Raw genomic sequence first — 20541 nt, forward strand, 5'->3', positions numbered from 1 at the left:
TTATGTAATACGCATGTTTTTTTTATTGGAATATTTGGCCAACACCAGTGGCATTGCATGTTTATTGTTTTCGCTATGGGAGAAAACGCGTGTAAGAAACAGGGGGAGAGAGCCATCAATCTTCACCACAGAAAGGTGGCCGAACCCGAAGCCACGTGTTACCACTGCACCATCCCTGCGACCCAAATGGTTACATTAGTCCCGCAAGCAGCAGATCCACCTCAGGTGCTCTCACATTGTAACTAAAAACCACAATGAACCAGCAGCCAACTTCCTTTGATATGTAGTGCTGAGGTCGAACCACAGCTGCCATTTTTGCAATTACGGTGTGACAAAAGCGTTAATCTTATCTGAAGTCTTCGTGCCAAAAAAATGAGAAGAGCTCTGGGGGTGTGAGGTGAAAGGAAATGTATGTATTTCAACCTGTGATCATTCCATACTGTTCAAGGAATTGGCTTTACATTACAGCTCAACACTTGTTGTGTAGATAAACAATTACACAGACTGCTTTGGTGATTACATTTTTAATAATAAACATGTTTGACAATATGTGCATTTAGTCTTAAGAGTGTATTTACACAACCAAGTGCAAAAAAAAACCCCGTAAATTTTACTAATGCCACAGCAATGTGCAATAAAAAAATATTAATTACTAATAATAAGAATTAAGTTTCAGTAACAAAAAAAAGTATCCAACCAACACCCATTTAAAATGAAAAATACAAACTGTAGACATTTAAACACTAAAAGTCCACTCATTTGAATAAATGCTACAGTGCATAATGCCTGTCTCCATATTATTATCACGATAAACACTACAAAAAATCCACAACAAAAATCATTTAAACTTTCTAAGTAATTAAAAACCCAAAAATAAACGCATGTTTAAGAGGTCAAATCAAAACTCATACTGAAGTTATCGTGAGCATAAATCCTAGTCTCCTGCATCAACGTCTATAACGGGAATGTATCCAATACAGTGGTGACATCTACTGTCTCGATTTAGTAACAAAAGCAGTGCTGTAAAACTGCAGCATAAATGGATCTTGTAAATGTTTACCGACGTGGCCATAATGAATTACGCAGTATTGTCGTTCATTTCGTTATGAAGCCTTCTACCAAATCTGGTTTGAAGCATCAACACAAGTGCTTAATCTGCAAAGTTCGCGGTGTTACTCCGTGGCGCTCTGTGTATGGCCGAAAACGAGCACTTGGTACAACTTTGTTTTCGTGTTTTGTGCCAGTGCAAGTGTCCTCAACTGGCAGTCGAAGTTAGCCTCGTCTGTAACTTTCATTCCCAGCGAGTTGTAACAAAATCCACGGGTTAAAACATCACATTCCAAAAAAAGGCTCATTAGCAAACACCGGTGAACATCATCAGGTTAACGTTCTGTGCCGTGAAATATATGATGAATCAATTATGAGGTCAATCATAATTGATTCATGAATCAATTATGCGCCCTTTATTTGCCAAAGGCGTGCCAAATTTTACATTAATCGCGTTTATTTGAGAAAATCTTCCTCAGTAGAGAATGGACATATTTGCAAATGAGATTAAACGTCCAACTGGATGGTTCTACCCAGAATGTGCATAGACTTGAAACTGCACCTTCCACAACAGCATATACCATGGCAATTAACCTTGCCAACAACTCCTACACTTTTCTTCAGTCAAGCCTTGGAATTCAGACTTATGTACGGTAAACGCCAAGTAAACTTTAAGTGTCTACTGGTTTTCCCAACTCTGGTTCATTCACAAATGAGATGGCACCGCCACCTTTGGATTCTTCAAACAGCACAATCTGCAACACAAATGTATGGAGAAATAACAATACAGGACGTTTTCGACATCATACACAGCTTGTGTATATAGGATAAAACATTCTTCAGTTAAGGATGCCGATTGCCAGTCAGTGAGTGACTGGAGTGACTATTTATGACCACGAGCTTTTTTATTCACAAACAATTCCTATGCTATATAACGTTTTTTTTATATTTTATGCACGAAACAATGTCTAGCCGCGTGGTGCTATAGTTCTTCCAATGGGAACGTTATGAGTTCAGATCCTGGTCTGGTATCACCTCAGCCCATCTTCTCTCCGAGGTCCGTCAAATGATGATCACTTTACATCAAGTCCACAATGATTTTCCCATGGTAACACAAGCTCCTGCCATGGAAAAGTGGAATTTCTTCCCCACTGACATTTTTTATGCATACATATTTCACTTATAAATTAATATTGCGCACATTAAGCATACACACATGCGATTAAAGGTCAGGTGACCTGACATTTATAGCGCTCGCTAGCACGGGTCCAACATTTGCTGACTTCGTAGCAAGCATGCAATGCACATTAATATTGAATAACATACTTAAATGAACACTCATTTCCATTTATGCTTGCGAGGGTTACGGTTCAGATTCACCCTGTCCACACACGGTAAGCCGATGGCGTACAAATTACGAGATAGCATGAGCGCAATGATATACCAGAGCCCAGATTATCGCAGATATAGATTACAAGTGCTGCTATGATATATGGTGCAGAAACAAGGTCATTAACGAAACAAAAACTGAAAAGTGGGAAAATAAGTGTCCAGAAATGCACTGAGAATTCCGAAAGAGGAGCACGTATATGAAAGAACATTTACACAACTAAATGTCACGGATAGAAGGGGAAATGGCCATGGTCAAGAGCAATAATGAATTGGCAGCCAAGCAATAGAATGCGTCTGAGTATGGCCACAGAGGAGATGGAGCGATTAAATCAGTTCATGTACAGTTAGTACGTAGATTGTACATGGCAGGATCGTGAGAGTTGGAGGCCACCTGAGGCCTTCATCCAGCAGTGGACCTCCCATGGCTGATTATTGTGATGCATTACATGTATGTGTGTGTCGGTGTAATTCTCACAAACCTTATTGTCTCCCTCCTTGAGCCATGGGGCAGGTAGGTATAGTGTTTTCTGGGGTCCCAGAATCCAGTATCTGCCTAGGTTTTTGCCGTTGACAAAAACAACACCTTTCTCAAATTCCTGCATTCACACACAGTATGCTGACATCAGAGCTGGGAGATTCTCGCAGGAATCACATTTAATTCCAACAAACACACCCTGGATGGTTCCAGCAGGAATTGGGATTTTTGTATTGATTGTTACAAAGAAAATATCTCCATTCAAATACATGAGAGAGCATTGGAGCGTGCGCATACACATACATGCACTAGTAAGCAACTGTGTACAGTGATGGAAAAAAGTATTTGATCCCCTACTGATTTTGTACGTTTGCCCACTGACGAAGAAATTATCAGTCTATAATTTTAATGGTAGGTTTATTTTAACAGTGAGAAACAGAATAACAACAACAAAATCCAGAAAAACGCATGTCAAAAATGTTATAAATTGATTTGCATTTTACTGAGGGAAATAAGTATTTGACCTCCTCTCAATCATAAAGATTTCTGGCTCCCAGGTGTCTTTTATACAAGTAACGAGCTGAGATTAGAAGCACACTCTTAAAGGGAGTGCTCCTAATCTCAGCTTGGTACCTGTATAAAAGACACCTGTCCACAAAAGCAATCAATCAATCAGATTCCAAACTCTCCATCATGGCCAAGACCAAAGAGCTCTCCAAGGATGTCAGGGACAAGATTGTAGACCTACACAAGGCTGGAATGGGCTACAAGACCATTGCCAAGCAGCTTGGTGAGAAGGTGATAACAGTTGGTGCGATTATTTGCAAATGGAAGAAACACAAAATAACTGTCAGTCTCCCTCGGCCTGGGGCTCCATGCAAGATCTCGCCTCATGAAGTTGCAATGATCATGAGAACGTTGAGGAATCAGCCCAGAACTACACGGGAGGATCTTGTCAATGATCTCAAGGCAGCTGGGACCATAGTCACCAAGAAAACAATTGGTAACACACTACGCCGTGAAGGACTGAAATCCTGCAGCGCCCGCAAGGTCCTCCTGCTCAAGAAAGCACATATACATGCCCGTCTGAAGTTTGCCAATGAACATCTGAATGATTCAGAGGACAACTGGGTGAAAGTGTTGTGGTCAGATGAGACCAAAATGGAGCTCTATGGCATCAACTCAACTCGCCGTGTTTGGAGGAGGAGGAATGCTGCCTATGACCCCAAGAACACCATCCCCATGGAGGTGGAAACATTATGCTTTGGGGGTGTTTTTCTGCGAAGGGGACAGGACAACTTCACTACATCAAAGGGACGATGGACAGGGCCATGTACCATCAAATCTTGGGTGAGAACCTCCTTCCCTCAGCCAGGGCATTGAAAATGGGTCGTGGATGGGTATTCCAGCATGACAATGACCCAAAACACACGGGCAAGGCAACGAAGGAGTGGCTCAAGAAGAAGCACATTAAGGTCCTGGAGTGGCCTAGCCAGTCTCCAGACCTTAATCCCATAGAAAATCTGTGGAGGGAGCTGAAGGTTTGAGTTGCCAAACGTCAGCCTCGAAACTTTAATGACTTGGAGAAGACCTGCAAAGAGGAGTGGGACAAAATCCCTCCTGAGATGTGTGCAAACCTGGTGGCCAACTACAAGAAACGTCTGACCTCTGTGATTGCCAACAAGGGTTTTACCACCAAGTACTAAGTCATGTTTTGCAGAAGGGTCAAATACTTATTTCCCTCATTAAAATGCAAATCAATTTATAACATTTTTGACATGCGTTTTTCTGGATTTTTTTGTTGTTATTCTGTCTCTCACTGTTCAAATAAACCTACCATTAAAATTATAGACTGATAATTTTTTTGTCAGTGGGCAAACGTACAAAATCAGCAGGGGATGAAATACTTTTTTCCCTCACTGTATATATGTCACGTGAGTGAGCATATAATCATTTGGTCATATCAGCAGTCCAAGTCCTCCTGGACATATGTGAAAAACAGCTGCACAGCTCATCAGAATTCTCCAGGATAAATAAAAGTTCTGAAAAAGATTCTGATTCTGAAGTGGTGGTCTCAGATTTCCCAGTGGTATGGCCAGTAGTATTATCGATCTGAACACTACTTCCTGTAGTCACTGTTGTGGAATGACCACAGAATGCCATGCGAAGCTTAAATAGTGATTGAAAAGTATTTCGGCCAGATGTTTTTTTTTTTACCAGAAGCCTTTTTGACCTACCCTGAATTCTGGCTTGCTCGTGTCTATTTGGAGAGGCTATTCTGTACTTTTAACGTAATTTCACTGGGACGGCCAGGCCCCACAGTTCCTCTCATTGAGCCTCAACAATGTGCCGGAATCGTGGTGAAATGAGGCTTCCGGCCCTTAAGTTCAATGGCCATGCTGATCTAGTGGCTGGAATTGGCATTGATGCATAAGCCAGGCTGAATCGACCAGAATCACCATGAAAACGTAGAACCGAAACCAATGTACAGTACAATTTGGCACATCTGACAGTCAAATATCCGTTCCCAGTAGGTCGGACATGCGACGTTGCACTGAAGCATGTTAATCGTCACGAAGGTTGATGCTCACCAGCTGGGCTGAGTCCCAGCTGCTCTCGCAAGACCATGATAAATGATTACGTCATGATGAATAGGGCTTAATGCAGTAGTGGATAGGTCATGGCTGATTACGATGGTGTCAGGGATGTTGCGACGGTTAACACTGTGCTATGAACCCTTGGCCATGCACAGCAGCTCAATGTGATATCTGTTTCTGTCCTGGAGCTTTCCCTGGGTCGACTTCTCGTTAAATGAGTACTGAGTAAGGATGAGATTTGGCTGAAAAAACCCTTTTTGAATTGTTCAAGACTATTTCTTATCTGTTATTGATCGCAAATATTATGTGATTAAATGAAAGGTCGTCATGCTAACGGCAGTGCCACATTACACCAATTTTGGCAGGAAAAGTACAAAAGTAATGTCATAAGTGACATCACTTTTGGTTTTAGGATGAATAAAAAAAAATCACAACATCTGAAATTTCGTATTCAGGCCTGATTCTGAGATATTTCAAATTTAACCGAAAGTCGGGAGTACATCTTTATGATCTAGTATTGTGTATAAACATCTGCACCAGGGAGACAAAGGCAGCTGGAAATGGTATTGGCCACACAACCCCCCCATGTGGAATGCCTGCCCCTCATAGGTGCTCACTAACAGCACATGCCTCCTTGTGCTCCATAAGACTTAATAGGGATCTTTTTTTATTATCATTTGGGCATCAAAATAACAGTTGTCAGGAACCTCACCACTGAGCCATTTTTATGGTCGGTAATAGTTTGATCCCAAAGGATAAATGGACATCTTAGTGGGAAATTACCAGTGTGCCATCTGCTATAAAGTGACCATTTAATGCCCTCTCATATCATTCTCTGGCGTGAATCAGTGACAGAGTGGTTAGTGCAATGCATTATACTAATATCCTAGCGACCTGAGTTTGGTTCCCACCACTAACAAGAAGCAAGTGATATCTGATCCAGTGCTGGCTATCCATGAACCAACAACTAACACTGGCCAAACAACTGTGACCAACACGAGATGGGGAGACTTTCATCCAGCATTGCATTTACAAATGGCTATACATTATTATTAGAATGTCGCCACCATCCTACCTTTGTCTTGCCAATCCCAATAGGGACCACAAAACTCATTTTGGGCTGAATCGACCTATGGAACATGTAGGCTTAGTTCATTGCCACTGAAGTTATGACCCATAACATATCCAGTTATTGAGCACAGGTCACAGGAGCACAGCTCACTGTGATAACCACTATACCACCGCTCCTAATTACGTACATAATTTAAATACAAAGTCTCCTTTATGGTCTCTTAGGGGCAATTGAGGCTCATGATTTACAGTCTTGAATGTGGATAGAATTTGCTGTTGAATCTACAGCTTTTGGCTAATCGTCGTTGATGCTCTCCAATAGCAGGGTGATTTTTTTTATACGTATATAAATTTGGGACACATTTCCATCGTATTTAAGTCATTTTGACACCGATAATGCAATTAAACGACACGTTTGAGAATGCCTTTGATGTCCCAATCTTAGAGAGTACATTTCGGGCGTACTTGAATTTTCAGCCATTTCTGTCAATCCACAAAGACGCCACCCTCACCGTGCAGTGGCGTTGTGGGGTTGTTTGACCACGCTTCACCCATGCCGGTCAGTGTGGGTTGGCGAAGGCAGGGTGTTATAGGCATTGGTGTACAATACAGTCCGACGATGAATGTCTCTGCTTATAGCATAGCCCCGCAGAAGACTACAACACCTGGTTTACGCATGCTGGTTGCCCGTCCAAGCACTCTGCTCAGCTTTTGAGATCTGATGAAATCGGGTGGTTTCTGTGTTCTCACTACACACATATATGAGCTTCAAAAGCAACTGGCTATTAATACACTCTAAATGTACACTAAATTACTTCTCATCAGACCGTGTCAACATTCATTTCATTCTTTGACATCAACAATTACAAATTTCTGAAGTGTTAATTTTCATCCCTTTTTAGAACACACTTAAATTGGAAGAAAACCCCCCAAAAAACCTCGAGGTTTAATTACAAACCACAATTCGACAAAGCAAGTAAAGCAAAGCTGATTGAAGGCATTCTGTGCAATAGCACATTGGAGCAGCCAGGGTCACTGTGCAATTTTGCTTCACAGCTCACCTTACGGCCTGCAGATGAATTGTATAAAGAGTCAGGGCTTAGGCAATTATCTGCACCGAGGTCTCAACTCCTGTCGCATGAAGTTAGGTTTCCAACGCGCATATCCGACAGAGCTGCGGCATTGCGCACCGTGCATGGTGGCTCAGCGGAGAAGTGAGCGGCTCACGACCGGAAGGCTGCGAGTTCAAATGTTCAACCTCAGCCCATCGTTCCTCTGCTGTCGATAAAATTATTGCGAGGAGGTTAAGTGGCTATCCTTTAGATATACTCCCTCCTGCAATAGCAGAAAGGAATTTGCACCCGGGGCTCAGTACTCACTTGAAAGGCAGAAATCTATGACTTTTCAACGTATTACACGCACAAACCACGTGTCCAGTTGTGAACGGCAGCAAAGACATTGGTTTTGACATTTTGGGTCACGCGAATGTTCTAGAGCTGTACATTTTTTTATGGTGCCTGCATGCAATGTGCTTCAATTTAAGCAAGGCCAATCATGACCGAGCAGCGTTGGTCTTACCACTGAAAAAACTAAACATACACATGCATACACATGAAAGCTGTAAAACACATTCATAGTAAGAGGGCAAGAACACGAATTAAATAGCAGTATTTAGTCACGGTTAAGGTACGATTTCAAAAGCAAAACCACATAACGTTTCTATTACACAATGGATAAAACAGCTAACAAAAATGTCACTTTTTTTATTAATTATTTTGGAATAACTTTGGTAAATGACTATTAAAGATTACAAGCCTCTTTCCCACAACAGCATTTCAAGAATTTACGTAAAATATCACAGGATGCCAAGTAGAAATCGGAGTCTGTACAGACTCATTATCATCACCACTTCTATCGTGTTGGTAACATTGGCACCAACTGACTAGGTTCCACCACTTGGTGAGAGTGTACAGTGGTTGGATTGTAGATATACTTGCTTCTGCCATTAAAATGTAGAATTTCCACTCCTGGCTCAAGACAACCGAAGGAGACCAGTACTATTGTCCGTTAAGTATGAGACCACTTTCAAAACATAACTGGGTCGAAAATTATTCACATGTTTTGATGAAAACTGCTTGAACCCATGTATTTTCCAAGGTCTCCCACAACGAAGATATGTGCTTGAAGCATCCCAGAGTCAGAAAGTTGATTATTAGATGAAAAGAAAATTCAGCCTGGTTATTATTTTATTATAGAGACAGCTCAGTATTCAGAATAGATATTAATAGACAAGCAGATGGGCTGATGGTTTCTATCATTATCCAGGCAATGGGGAGTAAGAACTGACCCAACCACATCTGCTTCCCGACACCATGTGGTTAAAGAGCCATGCAAAGCCATCAAAAGACACACGCTATTCCAATTGTGGCATATGTGCATCTACAGCACCCGGGAATTCAGCATTATTCGTTGGTGATGAATACATGTCTAATCGTGCAGTATGCTGTTTGCAAGAACTTGTGTTTGTTCTCAAACGTGTGTATTACATGTTCTAAAGGCACTTTCAATGGCACAAGCTTGACAGTCGTTTAATAATTATTCTACAATTGCATTTGTTCCAGCCGTCCACTCGACCTTTTCTCTGTTTACGCAGCCTGCATTGCGGTCTCAAGATTTTCAGAGAAAGATAAGGGATGTGTGCGTCATGCTGAGACAATTCAAACGTCAGTGTTAATTTGTTATAAATCAATGATTATAAAGAACTAAAATAACAATCAGAATCTGTTTCGCCCAAGTTGTGGACCGTTACATCACGGGATCCATGAGATATCATTACATCGCAGGGGTAGCGTAGCGTGGTGATGATGATTACGCACTGCACCAGGTATTCATTCAAGGCAAAGTTGACCTAGAGCAGCCCTAGGATCAGTTCAGATATGTGTCACTGATGCTGGTCGGGAGCAGGAATCGAACTCGGGTTACCAGGGTTTCATATTCTTGGTTCTTTCGGTAAAGTCACGTAGAAGGGAAATAATAATCCCTTCTACGTGACTTTACCGAAAGAACCAAGAATATGAAACCCTGCAGTCACGAAAGCTTTAAATCGAAAAATTTACCAGGGTCTGTAGCAGAGTGCACTAACCACCATGTGAGCATACAAAGACAAAGATGCCCTTGAAAGCCTGAACATACGTTTGGGGCAAGTGCTTTTAGTAAGCACTGATCAAGGCTGGCACGACACACCCGGCCGGCTTTGTCTCCCTAGTGGCCATGTTTACATACTACACCAGGTACTCATTTGAGGCTGAGTCGACCTAGGGGAGGCCTGGGAAGGGGTAAGGTAATCGCCACTGGTGTTGGTGGCCATGAGCAGGATTAGAACTCGGGTCACCGGGTGCATAGCACAACGGGATAATCACTACACTCATGTTGCCCACTGCACGGCTGCATTTGTATGTGTATGTGTGTAAATATACACATGCGTGTATGTGTACACACATACACATTTCCTGGTACATTACCACTCTCTTTCTTTACCAGTATTACCACTGGGAAGTCATTTGGGCCGAGGTCAAAATTTTGAATTTCTATTCATTTCAGAATGCAATCCAGAGGCATGAATTGTACATATACAAACAAACATCTTTACAAGGAACACTGCAGCCCATCTTTTATCTGGACAGATTGTAACATGCACTCATTCAAACCAAGGTCAACACACAGAGCGTCTCCTACAATCATCTTGTTTGCACTGGCATAACAGAATGACTTAAGAGCTCAGGAGGTTATGTTTATCACACACAGGGGCGACCTATTCTTATTCTGTAGAGGCATAAAGAGCCACTCTTCAGGATTCATAAGGGAGAGAAACCTGATCACACACCTGGTTGCCTTTGTCTCCCCATTTTAGATTTGTATGCACCACTCCCAGGTATTCACGTTAGACTCAGTCAACCTAATGGCAGGCCAGACCAGGCCCAGATTCAGGTTTCCGTTGCTGATGTTGTGTATGTCCGGGATTAAACGTGAGCCAATCGGTCCATTGTAAAATATGTTGATTACTCTTCTTTGGTTCTTTCGGTAAAGTCACGTAGAATGAGAATAAAATAATAAATTGATAAAATAAAATAACACAATCGAAATGTTGATTACTGCCACCACGTTGGGAGATGTTAACTACCTCACTTGGTATACAGGATGTCATAGATTCGATCGCGACCCTGACGTCTGTATATTTGGAGTTTGCATGTTCTCCCCGTGGATTTTTATCCAGGTCTTACGGTTTTTCCCTCCACATTTAGAACCATGCGTTTAAATTATTTGATTGATATAAATTTCCCCATGGTAAGCCAATTCGTTGAGCTATCATTTTTGGCCAGGTTGCTCCTGAAAAAGAGCTATATAGCTCAGCGGGCATTACCTGGTAAAATAAAACAAGTTTAGTTGGGTAAATAAACCCATTGCATGCCGACTCACACTAACATATCTGAGGGTTTTTCAAAAAGGGACATTTATTTCACAAAAGCACATCCTAGCAACTACATCACAGACTACATCACAGACTAAGTGCCTACAAAAACATTGTATTAAAATGCACTTGTTCAAGCAGCCCACAAGCTTTCTAACGCCAGCAGCAAAAACCTACTTTATTTGGTTCTTAAGCAATGACTGTACTGCCTTTTTTAAATCGAGATTGAAAACTAATTTATTTTCAACTGATGTTTTTGTTTAGTTTGTTGTCCTCCCCCCGCACCTTCGATTAGCATGCTTGCCCACGTACGGTACTAAAGAAGTTCAAGATATATAGGGAAATCAATACATACGGGAATAGATCTGGGCCGTGCACCGGATGTTCCCAAACATCCCATTCAAGTTTTCCCAAGAATTCTACCATTGCATGTGCAGCATGCGGTCATGCACCTCCGATGAGCATGGCTGGGTATGTATGGTTTGAAAGAATGCCATCATACATACATACATACTGAAACACTACTTCCCTGCACAAAAGTCAAAGGCATTTTTGATCAATGTTAAGACGTCATCCGAATTCGACCTCTCACCACGAGTGACGTTGGCAACTGGCCTACCACTTCTGTTATCGTCACATGCATGCCCACGTCTTGATTGCAGAAGTTTTTTTTAAATCTATTTCAAAGTGCCACTTGGATTCTTATAATTCCCTCAATTCAAGAAATGTGTTACCTCTTATCTATTACAACTTTAATAGCGCTGTTTGTTGCTGGAAGCTTAATGTTTTGAGCCTTTGTGCAAGTGCACAGCAACTGTGTTGACTACACTGCAGTGTCATTCTTTATCAAAAGCAACATAGGGGCATAATTCTATTCAGTGTCGCATATGATGTATCATCATTCTTAGACCATCAGCCTATTGGCTTCCCGTACCAATATCATCACTGTGTTTGTTTAAGAAAACAAACTGGACCAGTTTAAACCTTGGTCTCATGAGCAGACTCAAGCTTGTTAAATACATGTTGATATATTCCCAGACGTCATTGGCACTAGCACTTCATATAATATATGGGACCCTGTGCAGTATCGTACACAAATGGATTACGTGTTGTGGAGCATTGTGGATAAGAGCAGTGAGAAGAATGAAATGTTGTCTCTCCACATATGATAAAATGTTTGTTCCATCAACTTATTGTTTTACCTGACCAATATCATTTACTCCTATAATGAGCCAAGAATGTCTGTGTCCCGCGCATGACGTCACTCCACGTCGGCCAGCCCCCTCATGAACAGGTGACGTCCTCCACATGGACCCCCCCCCCTAATTAATAATCATGAGCGGGTGATGTCAATCCACATGGAGCACCTCCCCCCCCCCATTAATAATCATGGCAGTGGACGTCACTCCACATCGAACAGCCCCCCTAATTAATAATCATGAAGAGGTGATGTCCTCCACATGCACCCCCCCCCCATGAGCGGGTGACGTCACTCCACATGGAGCACCCCCCCCTCATTAATAATCATGAGCAGGTGACGTCACTCCACATCGGACAGCCCCCCTCATTAATACTCATAAGGTGATGTCCTCCAAATGGACACCCCCTCCATTAATAATAATTAGCGGCTGACGTCACTCCACATGGGGGGGCGAGGCGCCTCCTCCCCCCTCCTCGGCGTCAACTTACAACCCTCACTACAAAGGCAGAACCCTCACGTCACGTGATCTACGTCACGCTGTTGAGACATCGAAGTAAAAAGGACGTCATGATGAACAAGCGGTTATAACCTTTAAATGAAATAGGTCTGTGTCACCGCGGCCTTACAAATTGCACTCGAATGGATGCAATGAATACATCACGTGGCGGTCTGCTTTTCGCTTGCAAGTTTCAGATTTACTGCAATACACCCGTCCTTGGACGGGCAAAAGGTTAGTTATTTGATATCGATTGTCTTTATAGCCTCAGAGGACAAAAAAAAACGACTAACTGCTATTCTAATGTGCAGCTGTGCAAGGGCAGTACAATCTTTGATCACGTGATAATTCTACCATTTGATACAACATCTGGGAATGAAAGTGCACATGAGTACTAGGGCATGCTGCATTCACTTTGCAATGTTTAGCAAATGGCACTGACACAGGTTACAGAGAGATTAAAGTATCTTAACAACAATGAAATATCAACGTACTTATAATGGATGAGCACAATTGAGCGTGTATGTATAATTCAATAGCATGTAAATTAAAACGCACATACATGTGTAGTGACATCGCAGAATTGGAGCTGTTCTGTCCCAAGTTGTCAATGGCGTTGAGAGTGTTGTCGCATACGGAAGCAGGGTGCTGTCTCCGGCCGAACAGCGCTATTGTGTCACACGCCGGGAACTGTTGGCTATTGTGGTTTTTGTGCAACAGTACCGTCTCTATTTGTATGGTAGACACTTTGAAGTGCGCTCTGACCAGGCAGCGCGACAGTACGCGCTGCATGTTGATCAGCCGTCTGGCCAACTTTCACGCTGGATGGAGGTCCTCCAGGACTACTCCTTTAAGGTTACCTGTAGCAGAGGCTCCTGTCACACGAATTGCCGATGCCCTGTCACGATTACCAACGAGTGGCGGGTGCACCTGCTTCTCGGGCTCCGGGCGCTGTAAGCCGGTTGCCGAGCCCTCGCCCCCTCCCCTCGTGGCGTCGGCCGAAGTTGTAACATCTGAGTTGGCCGAGGGTCCGGTGCCGCGTGACGCCGTCATTGGGTTAGCCCACGAAAAATGGGGGCGCCTCCAGGTTGAGACGCTTCCCTGCTTAAATTGCGACGACATGTCAGAGAGACTGAGGGGGGCGAGGGTCGACGCGGTGTCGCCTCTGTCATTCTTAGAGGCAGATTGCTCATGCATTGGGACGGAGGGCTCCGCCATTACAACATTGTTGTGCCCACTGCCCTGCGGGGTAAGGTAATTTGGGCGGTACACGAGCACCTGTTGCACCTAGGTGTGCATAAGACGCTGGCCACACTTAAGTTGGACTTCTTCTGGCCTGGCATGGCTGAGGATGTCGCTAATTTGTTGAAGGGGTGCGTGCAGTGCGCGCGGCCGAAGCCGCTGGCGAAACCCTGTTGCCCGCCATAACAATCAATTCAGATTTCCCGCGTAAATTAATTCGTTGTGCTGGACATCCTTGGTCCATTTCTCACTACCCCTCATGGGAATAAGTACTTGCTTTACGATGGCCTGTAGCCTTGCCGCTTTCCAACCAGTCAGCGGCGACGATCACTGAGGTGTTCCTCAATGGCTATGTAATGGACAAGGGTGCTCCCGAACGTCTTCTGACCGATCAAGGCAAACATTTTTCTTCAAAGTTGTTGCGCGAGGTGTGCGATTTGTTGGGAACCAAGAAAGTCCGCACATCGCCATACCACCCGCAGATGGATGGCATGGTTGAGCGGCTGCACAGGACTCTGACCTCCACGTTGAGACATTAGGTCAGCGAGTCCCAACTCGACTGGGACCTACATATTCCCGGAGTCCTATCTGCATATAGGATGGCCCCTCACGCATCCACCGGCTACTCACCGTTTTTTTTATGTACTTAAGAGAACACGACTCCCCGATTGATGTCCAGTTACAAGCCGCGCCCAACAAGGCTAAATCTAAAATTTCACCCTTTAAAAGCTCTCCGAAGCGGGGGAAGCTTCCAGGGTAAATTCTGATTTGCGCCAATTGGCCAATGAGCGGCTGAGGGGGTTCTGTGCTTCTGCACATGGGTGGGCGCCTGGGGACAGAGCCTGGTTGTACTGTCCGCAGGTACCGGTGGGTACAGTGAGGGAAAAAAGTATTTGATCCCCTGCTGATTTTGTACGTTTGCCCACTGACAAAGAAATGATCAGTCTATAATTTTAATGGTAGGTTTATTTGAACGGTGAGAGACAGAATAATAACAAAAAAATCCAGAAAAATGCATGCCAAAAATGTTATAAATTGATTTGCATTTTAATGAGGAAAATAAGTATTTGACCCCTCTGCAAAACATGACTTAGTACTTGGTGGCAAAACCCTTGTTGGCAATCACAGAGGTCAGACGTTTCTTGTAGTTGGCCACCAGGTTTGCACACATCTCAGGAGGGATTTTGTCCCACTCCTCTTTGCAGATCTTCTCCAAGTCATTCAAGTTTCGAGGCTGACGTTTGGCAACTCAAACCTTCAGCTCCCTCCACAGATTTTCTATGGGATTAAGGTCTGGAGACTGGCTAGGCCACTCCAGGACCTTAATGTGCTTCTTCTTGAGCCACTCCTTCGTTGCCTTGGCCGTGTGTTTTGGGTCATTGTCATGCTGGAATATCCATCCACGACCCATTTTCAATGCCCTGGCTGAGGGAAGGAGGTTCTCACCTAAGATTTGACGGTACATAGCCCCGTCCATCGTCCCTTTGATGCAGTGAAGTTGTCCTGTCCCCTTAGCAGAAAAACACCCCCAAAGCATGTTTCCACCTCCATGTTTGATGGTGGGGATGGTGTTCTTGGGGTCATAGGCAGCATTCCTCCTCCTCCAAACACGGCGAGTTGAGTTGAAGGGGATTCCAAGTGTTCGCGGTTCACTGCATTTTTTCTCGTGTTGTTGTTCTGTAATCAGACCCTTTTCCCCATTGTGAATGTAACATTTGTAGGTAGTGTATATATTGTATAGGTGGGCTTGGGTATTTAATTGATAATTGTTATTGTTACTCGTTGAGGCACACATAGCATGTTAATCACTTTTTACTCACTTTTTATCACCTTACTCACTTGGTTCGTTTTAAGGGGGAGTTGACAGCCGGGACAGCTGCGTGCGGATGTCACTGTGTGGTGCTGGCCCCAGAAGGGCACGGTGTGCGATGTACTCACATCGCGGATATCACGTATGTAGCGACATCGTGGATGTCACTGGGTAATGCCGGCTCTAGCGAGGCACGGCGTGCGATGCATTGCCATCGCGGATACCCCGTATATATGTGTGTAGTACTAGCCCTAGTGGGGGCTCGGTGAGCGCTGAGTCATAGCGTTGAGTGGCACCACGCGTGGCGTGCAGTGCCGACCCCTAGAGGATGGGGTGTGGGAGTGTCAGCCATGGAATGAGGTTACCCTAGGCCATGGCACTCTGGTTGACCCTGGAAGGCACATGACGAGATCCTGCTAGAGGGCACGAGAAGGTGGTCGTGGCCAAGGGCTGAGCCAGCCACGGCCAGTGAACATATAAACCGGGTCCCCGAGAGGGACCGGGGTTCAGCGTTGCTGTTGTCATCTGAAGATCTACGTTCTACGTCTAAGAAGAAGTCACCAACACGTGGACCAGGACCCAAGCCGGGGTCCTGTCCGTTGTAGCTACTCCCAGTGTAACTAGTGTAGTTAGCCTGGTGGTCCACCACCATAGGGTGTTATCTGGTAAAGGGGCTGTTACCCCTTTTGTGTTAATGTGTTGGTATTAATAAATGTGTTGCCTCCAAAGACTACGTCTGCGACTCAGTTGAATCTACTACACATATATAACCAAACACTAGGTAGGGGCATCTCTAAACCACCTCTCAACTACCCATTAATTTCCGTTATTTAAATGTATATTGTTTTGAAGTACAAAAACACTGTCAGCAAAAATGTAATACAGGTAATTGCATAGAATGCGCCATTGTTTAATGACTTCAATAATTACCACTATGTTGAAATAAAGGTGCAAACTGCATAATTCACAAAATTAATTAACAAAGCATAATTTACTCCAAAATTAACGTCACTGATTTATGCACTTTTGTCCATGGAAAAACTATAATTTAATTGTAAACTAAATTTCAAGCACTTAATTACGAAAACAACGATGGAGGGCAGAGCATGTAAACTCGCAACAAAAAGCATTTGAGTCAATAAATAGTATAGAAGGAAGACATATTTACACGTGTTTACTCCGCTCACTTGAAGTTTTGTGTTCAGATCTCACCCAGCATAATTGGGTGATCTAATTTAAAAAGGACATTACTTTATCCCATTGTATAATAACCTCATTTTAAATAGCAGGTATTTACATGTGTAGTGAGTTCAACTGAGTCGCAGACCTACTCTTTGGAGGCAACACATTTATAAACACCAACACACGGGGTAACTGCCCCTTAACAGAATAACAACCTATGGTGGTGACCACCAGGCTAACTACACTAATTACAACGTCACTAGCTAATACGGACCGGACCACAGCTAGGGTCCAGGTCCACGCGTTGGAGACTCAGAGAACGTAGAACATAGACGAAGGTTTCTTCAGGATGAACAAAAACGCCGGCCCCTCTGGGGGACTCGGCTTATATTCTCTGCAGCAATCAAATTCACCATGGAGGTAGAAAAACATGGCATGCTACCTTTCTTGGATGTCCTAATCACAAAGAGACCAGATGGCTCAATGAGCCATTCTGTCGACAGGAAAGTAACCCATACTGACGCCTACCTAAAACCTGATTCCCACCACCATCCATCCCAGAAGAATTCCCTCATCAAAACGCTACACCATAGAGCTCAATGTATCTCCGACCATGAACACCTGACCAGTGAACTTAAACACGTACACCAGGCTCTCAAGGCGAATGGATATTCTGACTACAGAATACGCAAAGCCATCACCCCAACCGCGAGGAAGGAGCCATCTGAAGATCCAATCAAAACCATCACCTTACCTTACATAGCAGGGATAACCAAATAGATTTCAAAAATCTTTAACAAACACAAGATCCAGGTCCGATTTAACAGTGTATGAAATTCGTTACCTGATCCCATCTGTGAAGGACAAGATTCCTGACATGCAATATCCCGGCGTCTACAAACTAAGCTGTATCTGCGGCAGCAGTTACATTGGGGAAACCAAGCGACATGTCTCGGACCGTGTTCGTGAACATAAGGGAGATTTGAAACACGGCAGGACCAATACTTCTGCCGTGGCTGATCATTACTTTAATGTGGCTGGCTCACGTGAAATTGATTTCTCTAAGACGATGATACTTTGCAAGCTGACTGGCTATCAACAAAGATTAGTTCACGAAGCCATCCATATATACAGACACAATTTCAACCGAGACGACAGTTTTATACTCCGCAATCATTGGAAAGATGTCATCAACCACTTTGGGTCACGACTTGATTTGTGTTTTCTTGTCCACCTCCACCGTCAGCAGTGTGGGTGTGTGGAGCGAGGTGCAATGCTTTGATTGGTGTAGACCTACTGCCGGTGTCGGAGCCCTCTCCTACATTAACATTAGCTGCCCCGCCCATCTTGAAATCTTTATAAACAGCTCTCTGATTGGTGTAGACCTACTACCGGTGTCGGAGACCTCTCCTACATTAACATTAGTTGCCCCGCCCATCTCTAAACCTTTATAAACAGCTCTGATTGGTGTAGACCTACTGCCGGTGTCGGAGACCTCTCCCACATTAACATTAGCTGCCCTGCCCATCTCTAAACCTTTACAAACAGCCTACCTCAGCAGCTTTCCCCCTCTTTTTTTCTCCTGATGACGATTGCTTGTGTTGTGATCGAAACGTCGTGATATTTGTATTATATTTTATTCACTTTATTTTCATTATTTGTATTATTTTATCGTTATTATTTTTTCTATCTACGTGACTTTACCGAAAGAACCATAGAATATAAAATAAATAAATTACTGTTCACATGTACATACAGCAAAAGCTGTTATCCGGCACATTACCATCCAGAATGCTCTATTGACCAGCATCTGTCAAAGACGGGAATACAAATCTTCGTTCACGAATCTGGGAAATTCTTGACAGCCATCCTGCATCTTGCCGTGCGCCTCTCATAGACCTGTTGTTTATGGGAGCTTAAAGACGTTGCCGAGTGCTGGTGCTAGCGGAAGCCTGTACACACAGTACTACCGTATACCGTAATCTAAACGGCCCCACTGGTTCTCTACAATCAACTTAGAATGCTCTACAACTGACTGGCGAGTACCTCTGTAAAAAAAAAAACCAGTATGTTATTTCTCATATCATAGTTAAAAAAGCAGGCTTAGTTTCTTTCTTGAAAAGTTTGATGTACTTGGAACATTTGGTGAACCAAAAGTATAACTCTCAGATACCGGCATATTTGATTAACCGACACCCTCCATTCCCCATCGATTGCTGGATAACAGAGCTTTTTCTGGAATAAGAAGTGGTGACATTAATCACGACCATTCCTTACGCTTCAAAATAGCATTTCCTCCTCTCTCACCTACTCATTCTGTACATACTAGGAGCTTGCCGTATCATCTTCTACACATCATCTACCATCTCGGATGGTCCTTTAATCTTTCTGTTAACATTAATCATGTATCTTCAAATAGTGTTATAGGAAGTGTCATCTAAACTGAACGGTATTGTAATTAAATGCCCCCTGTGGTTCAGGGCATTTTGTTTAGCTCAGAGAGCTCAACGTTCGTGTTAGAGCACTGCTATACAACCCTCACAGCCAGCTGTGCTTAAACCAGGTTCACAAGAGAAAGTCAGTTTCATTCCGCACCACAAATTATATATATATCACAGTTTACAGGGCTTAATTTCTCACTCTCCATTCACCGCAACGCTGTTTAGCTTCCTTAGAAGAAGTGTTATCGACGCAAAGTACTACGACTAGAATGCAAGGTATTCCTATCCATAACAATCATACATAGTTGTACCCAATAGTCCTATAAACACCACTGCAGTAAAACGATGACATAATATGGCACACAATAATCATGGCACACAATAATTTCCAGAACAGTCCCAGCTGAACTAAGGACTGGTTGCCCAATTAATCTGACGAGTCCGGATTGGGGTTGCCCCCTGTACGGGTTTGACCTGGACATTCTGGGAATTTGCCATCTGTGTTTGGGTGGCAGGAATCTATTTGTACCGAGATTTTGGTTGGTATCGTGTTAAACTCTATTACAGTAGCAATGCATGGTCTTGATCGACGTAGGCGGACTGTTAAATTTGTGGTAAAGATGGGAACTATACCCAGGCTCTCTGGGCTAAAAGAAATCGTAGGCAAATTTAATGACTCACTTATGGCATCCCACTCTTCATCAAGAACTAGGGGGACAGCACATAGTCACTTTAAGATGTTTTTCTTGTTCGTGTTTTAGTATTTTTGTTTGTTGTGGTTGCACCCGATTCAAGAGCCGAATGGCTCACAGGGCTATACCAAAATAAATAAACTGAAACTAAATATAAAGTTGAGTGTTATTCGAGGCCTATTGAAATGGTACCCAAAGTATTCTAGAACTTACACGTATGTGACTCCTGACTGAGTTCCCAAAGGATGCCTCTTTGACTTACAAAATGAATACAAAAGGATTTAACAAGGGAGTTAATCTATTTGTCTCTTAGCTAGGCACAGCATTTACTTGAGTATTTTGAGTTTTTCAAAGTCCAGTGAGGGACCATTCTGGCTGCGAGACAGCAAACACCAATGCTAATGATTATGACCTACGTATAATTTAA

General features: G+C 43.3%; 1 protein-coding gene across 7 annotated transcripts in view; it reads right to left on the minus strand.

Moving 5' to 3' along the window:
* Nucleotides 1-393: 393 nt before the first annotated feature.
* Nucleotides 394-20541, minus strand: part of GLB1L2 (galactosidase beta 1 like 2) — a 71275-nt gene continuing 51127 nt past the window's right edge. For all 7 annotated transcript variants that reach the window (XM_032964403.2, XM_032964402.2, XM_032964401.2 and 4 more), the window contains 2 exons: nt 2919-3035; nt 394-1802 (listed from right to left, as the gene is read on the minus strand). In XM_032964403.2, the coding sequence (XP_032820294.1) occupies nt 1719-1802; nt 2919-3035 (201 nt within the window). In that variant the 3' untranslated portion in view covers nt 394-1718. The remainder of the gene's footprint in view (nt 1803-2918; nt 3036-20541) is intronic.

Source organism: Petromyzon marinus, chromosome 32 (genome assembly GCF_048934315.1).
Source record: "Petromyzon marinus isolate PM22_M1 ecotype Great Lakes invasive population chromosome 32, UKy_Petmar_22M1.pri1.0, whole genome shotgun sequence".
Taxonomy (NCBI): domain Eukaryota; kingdom Metazoa; phylum Chordata; class Hyperoartia; order Petromyzontiformes; family Petromyzontidae; genus Petromyzon; species Petromyzon marinus.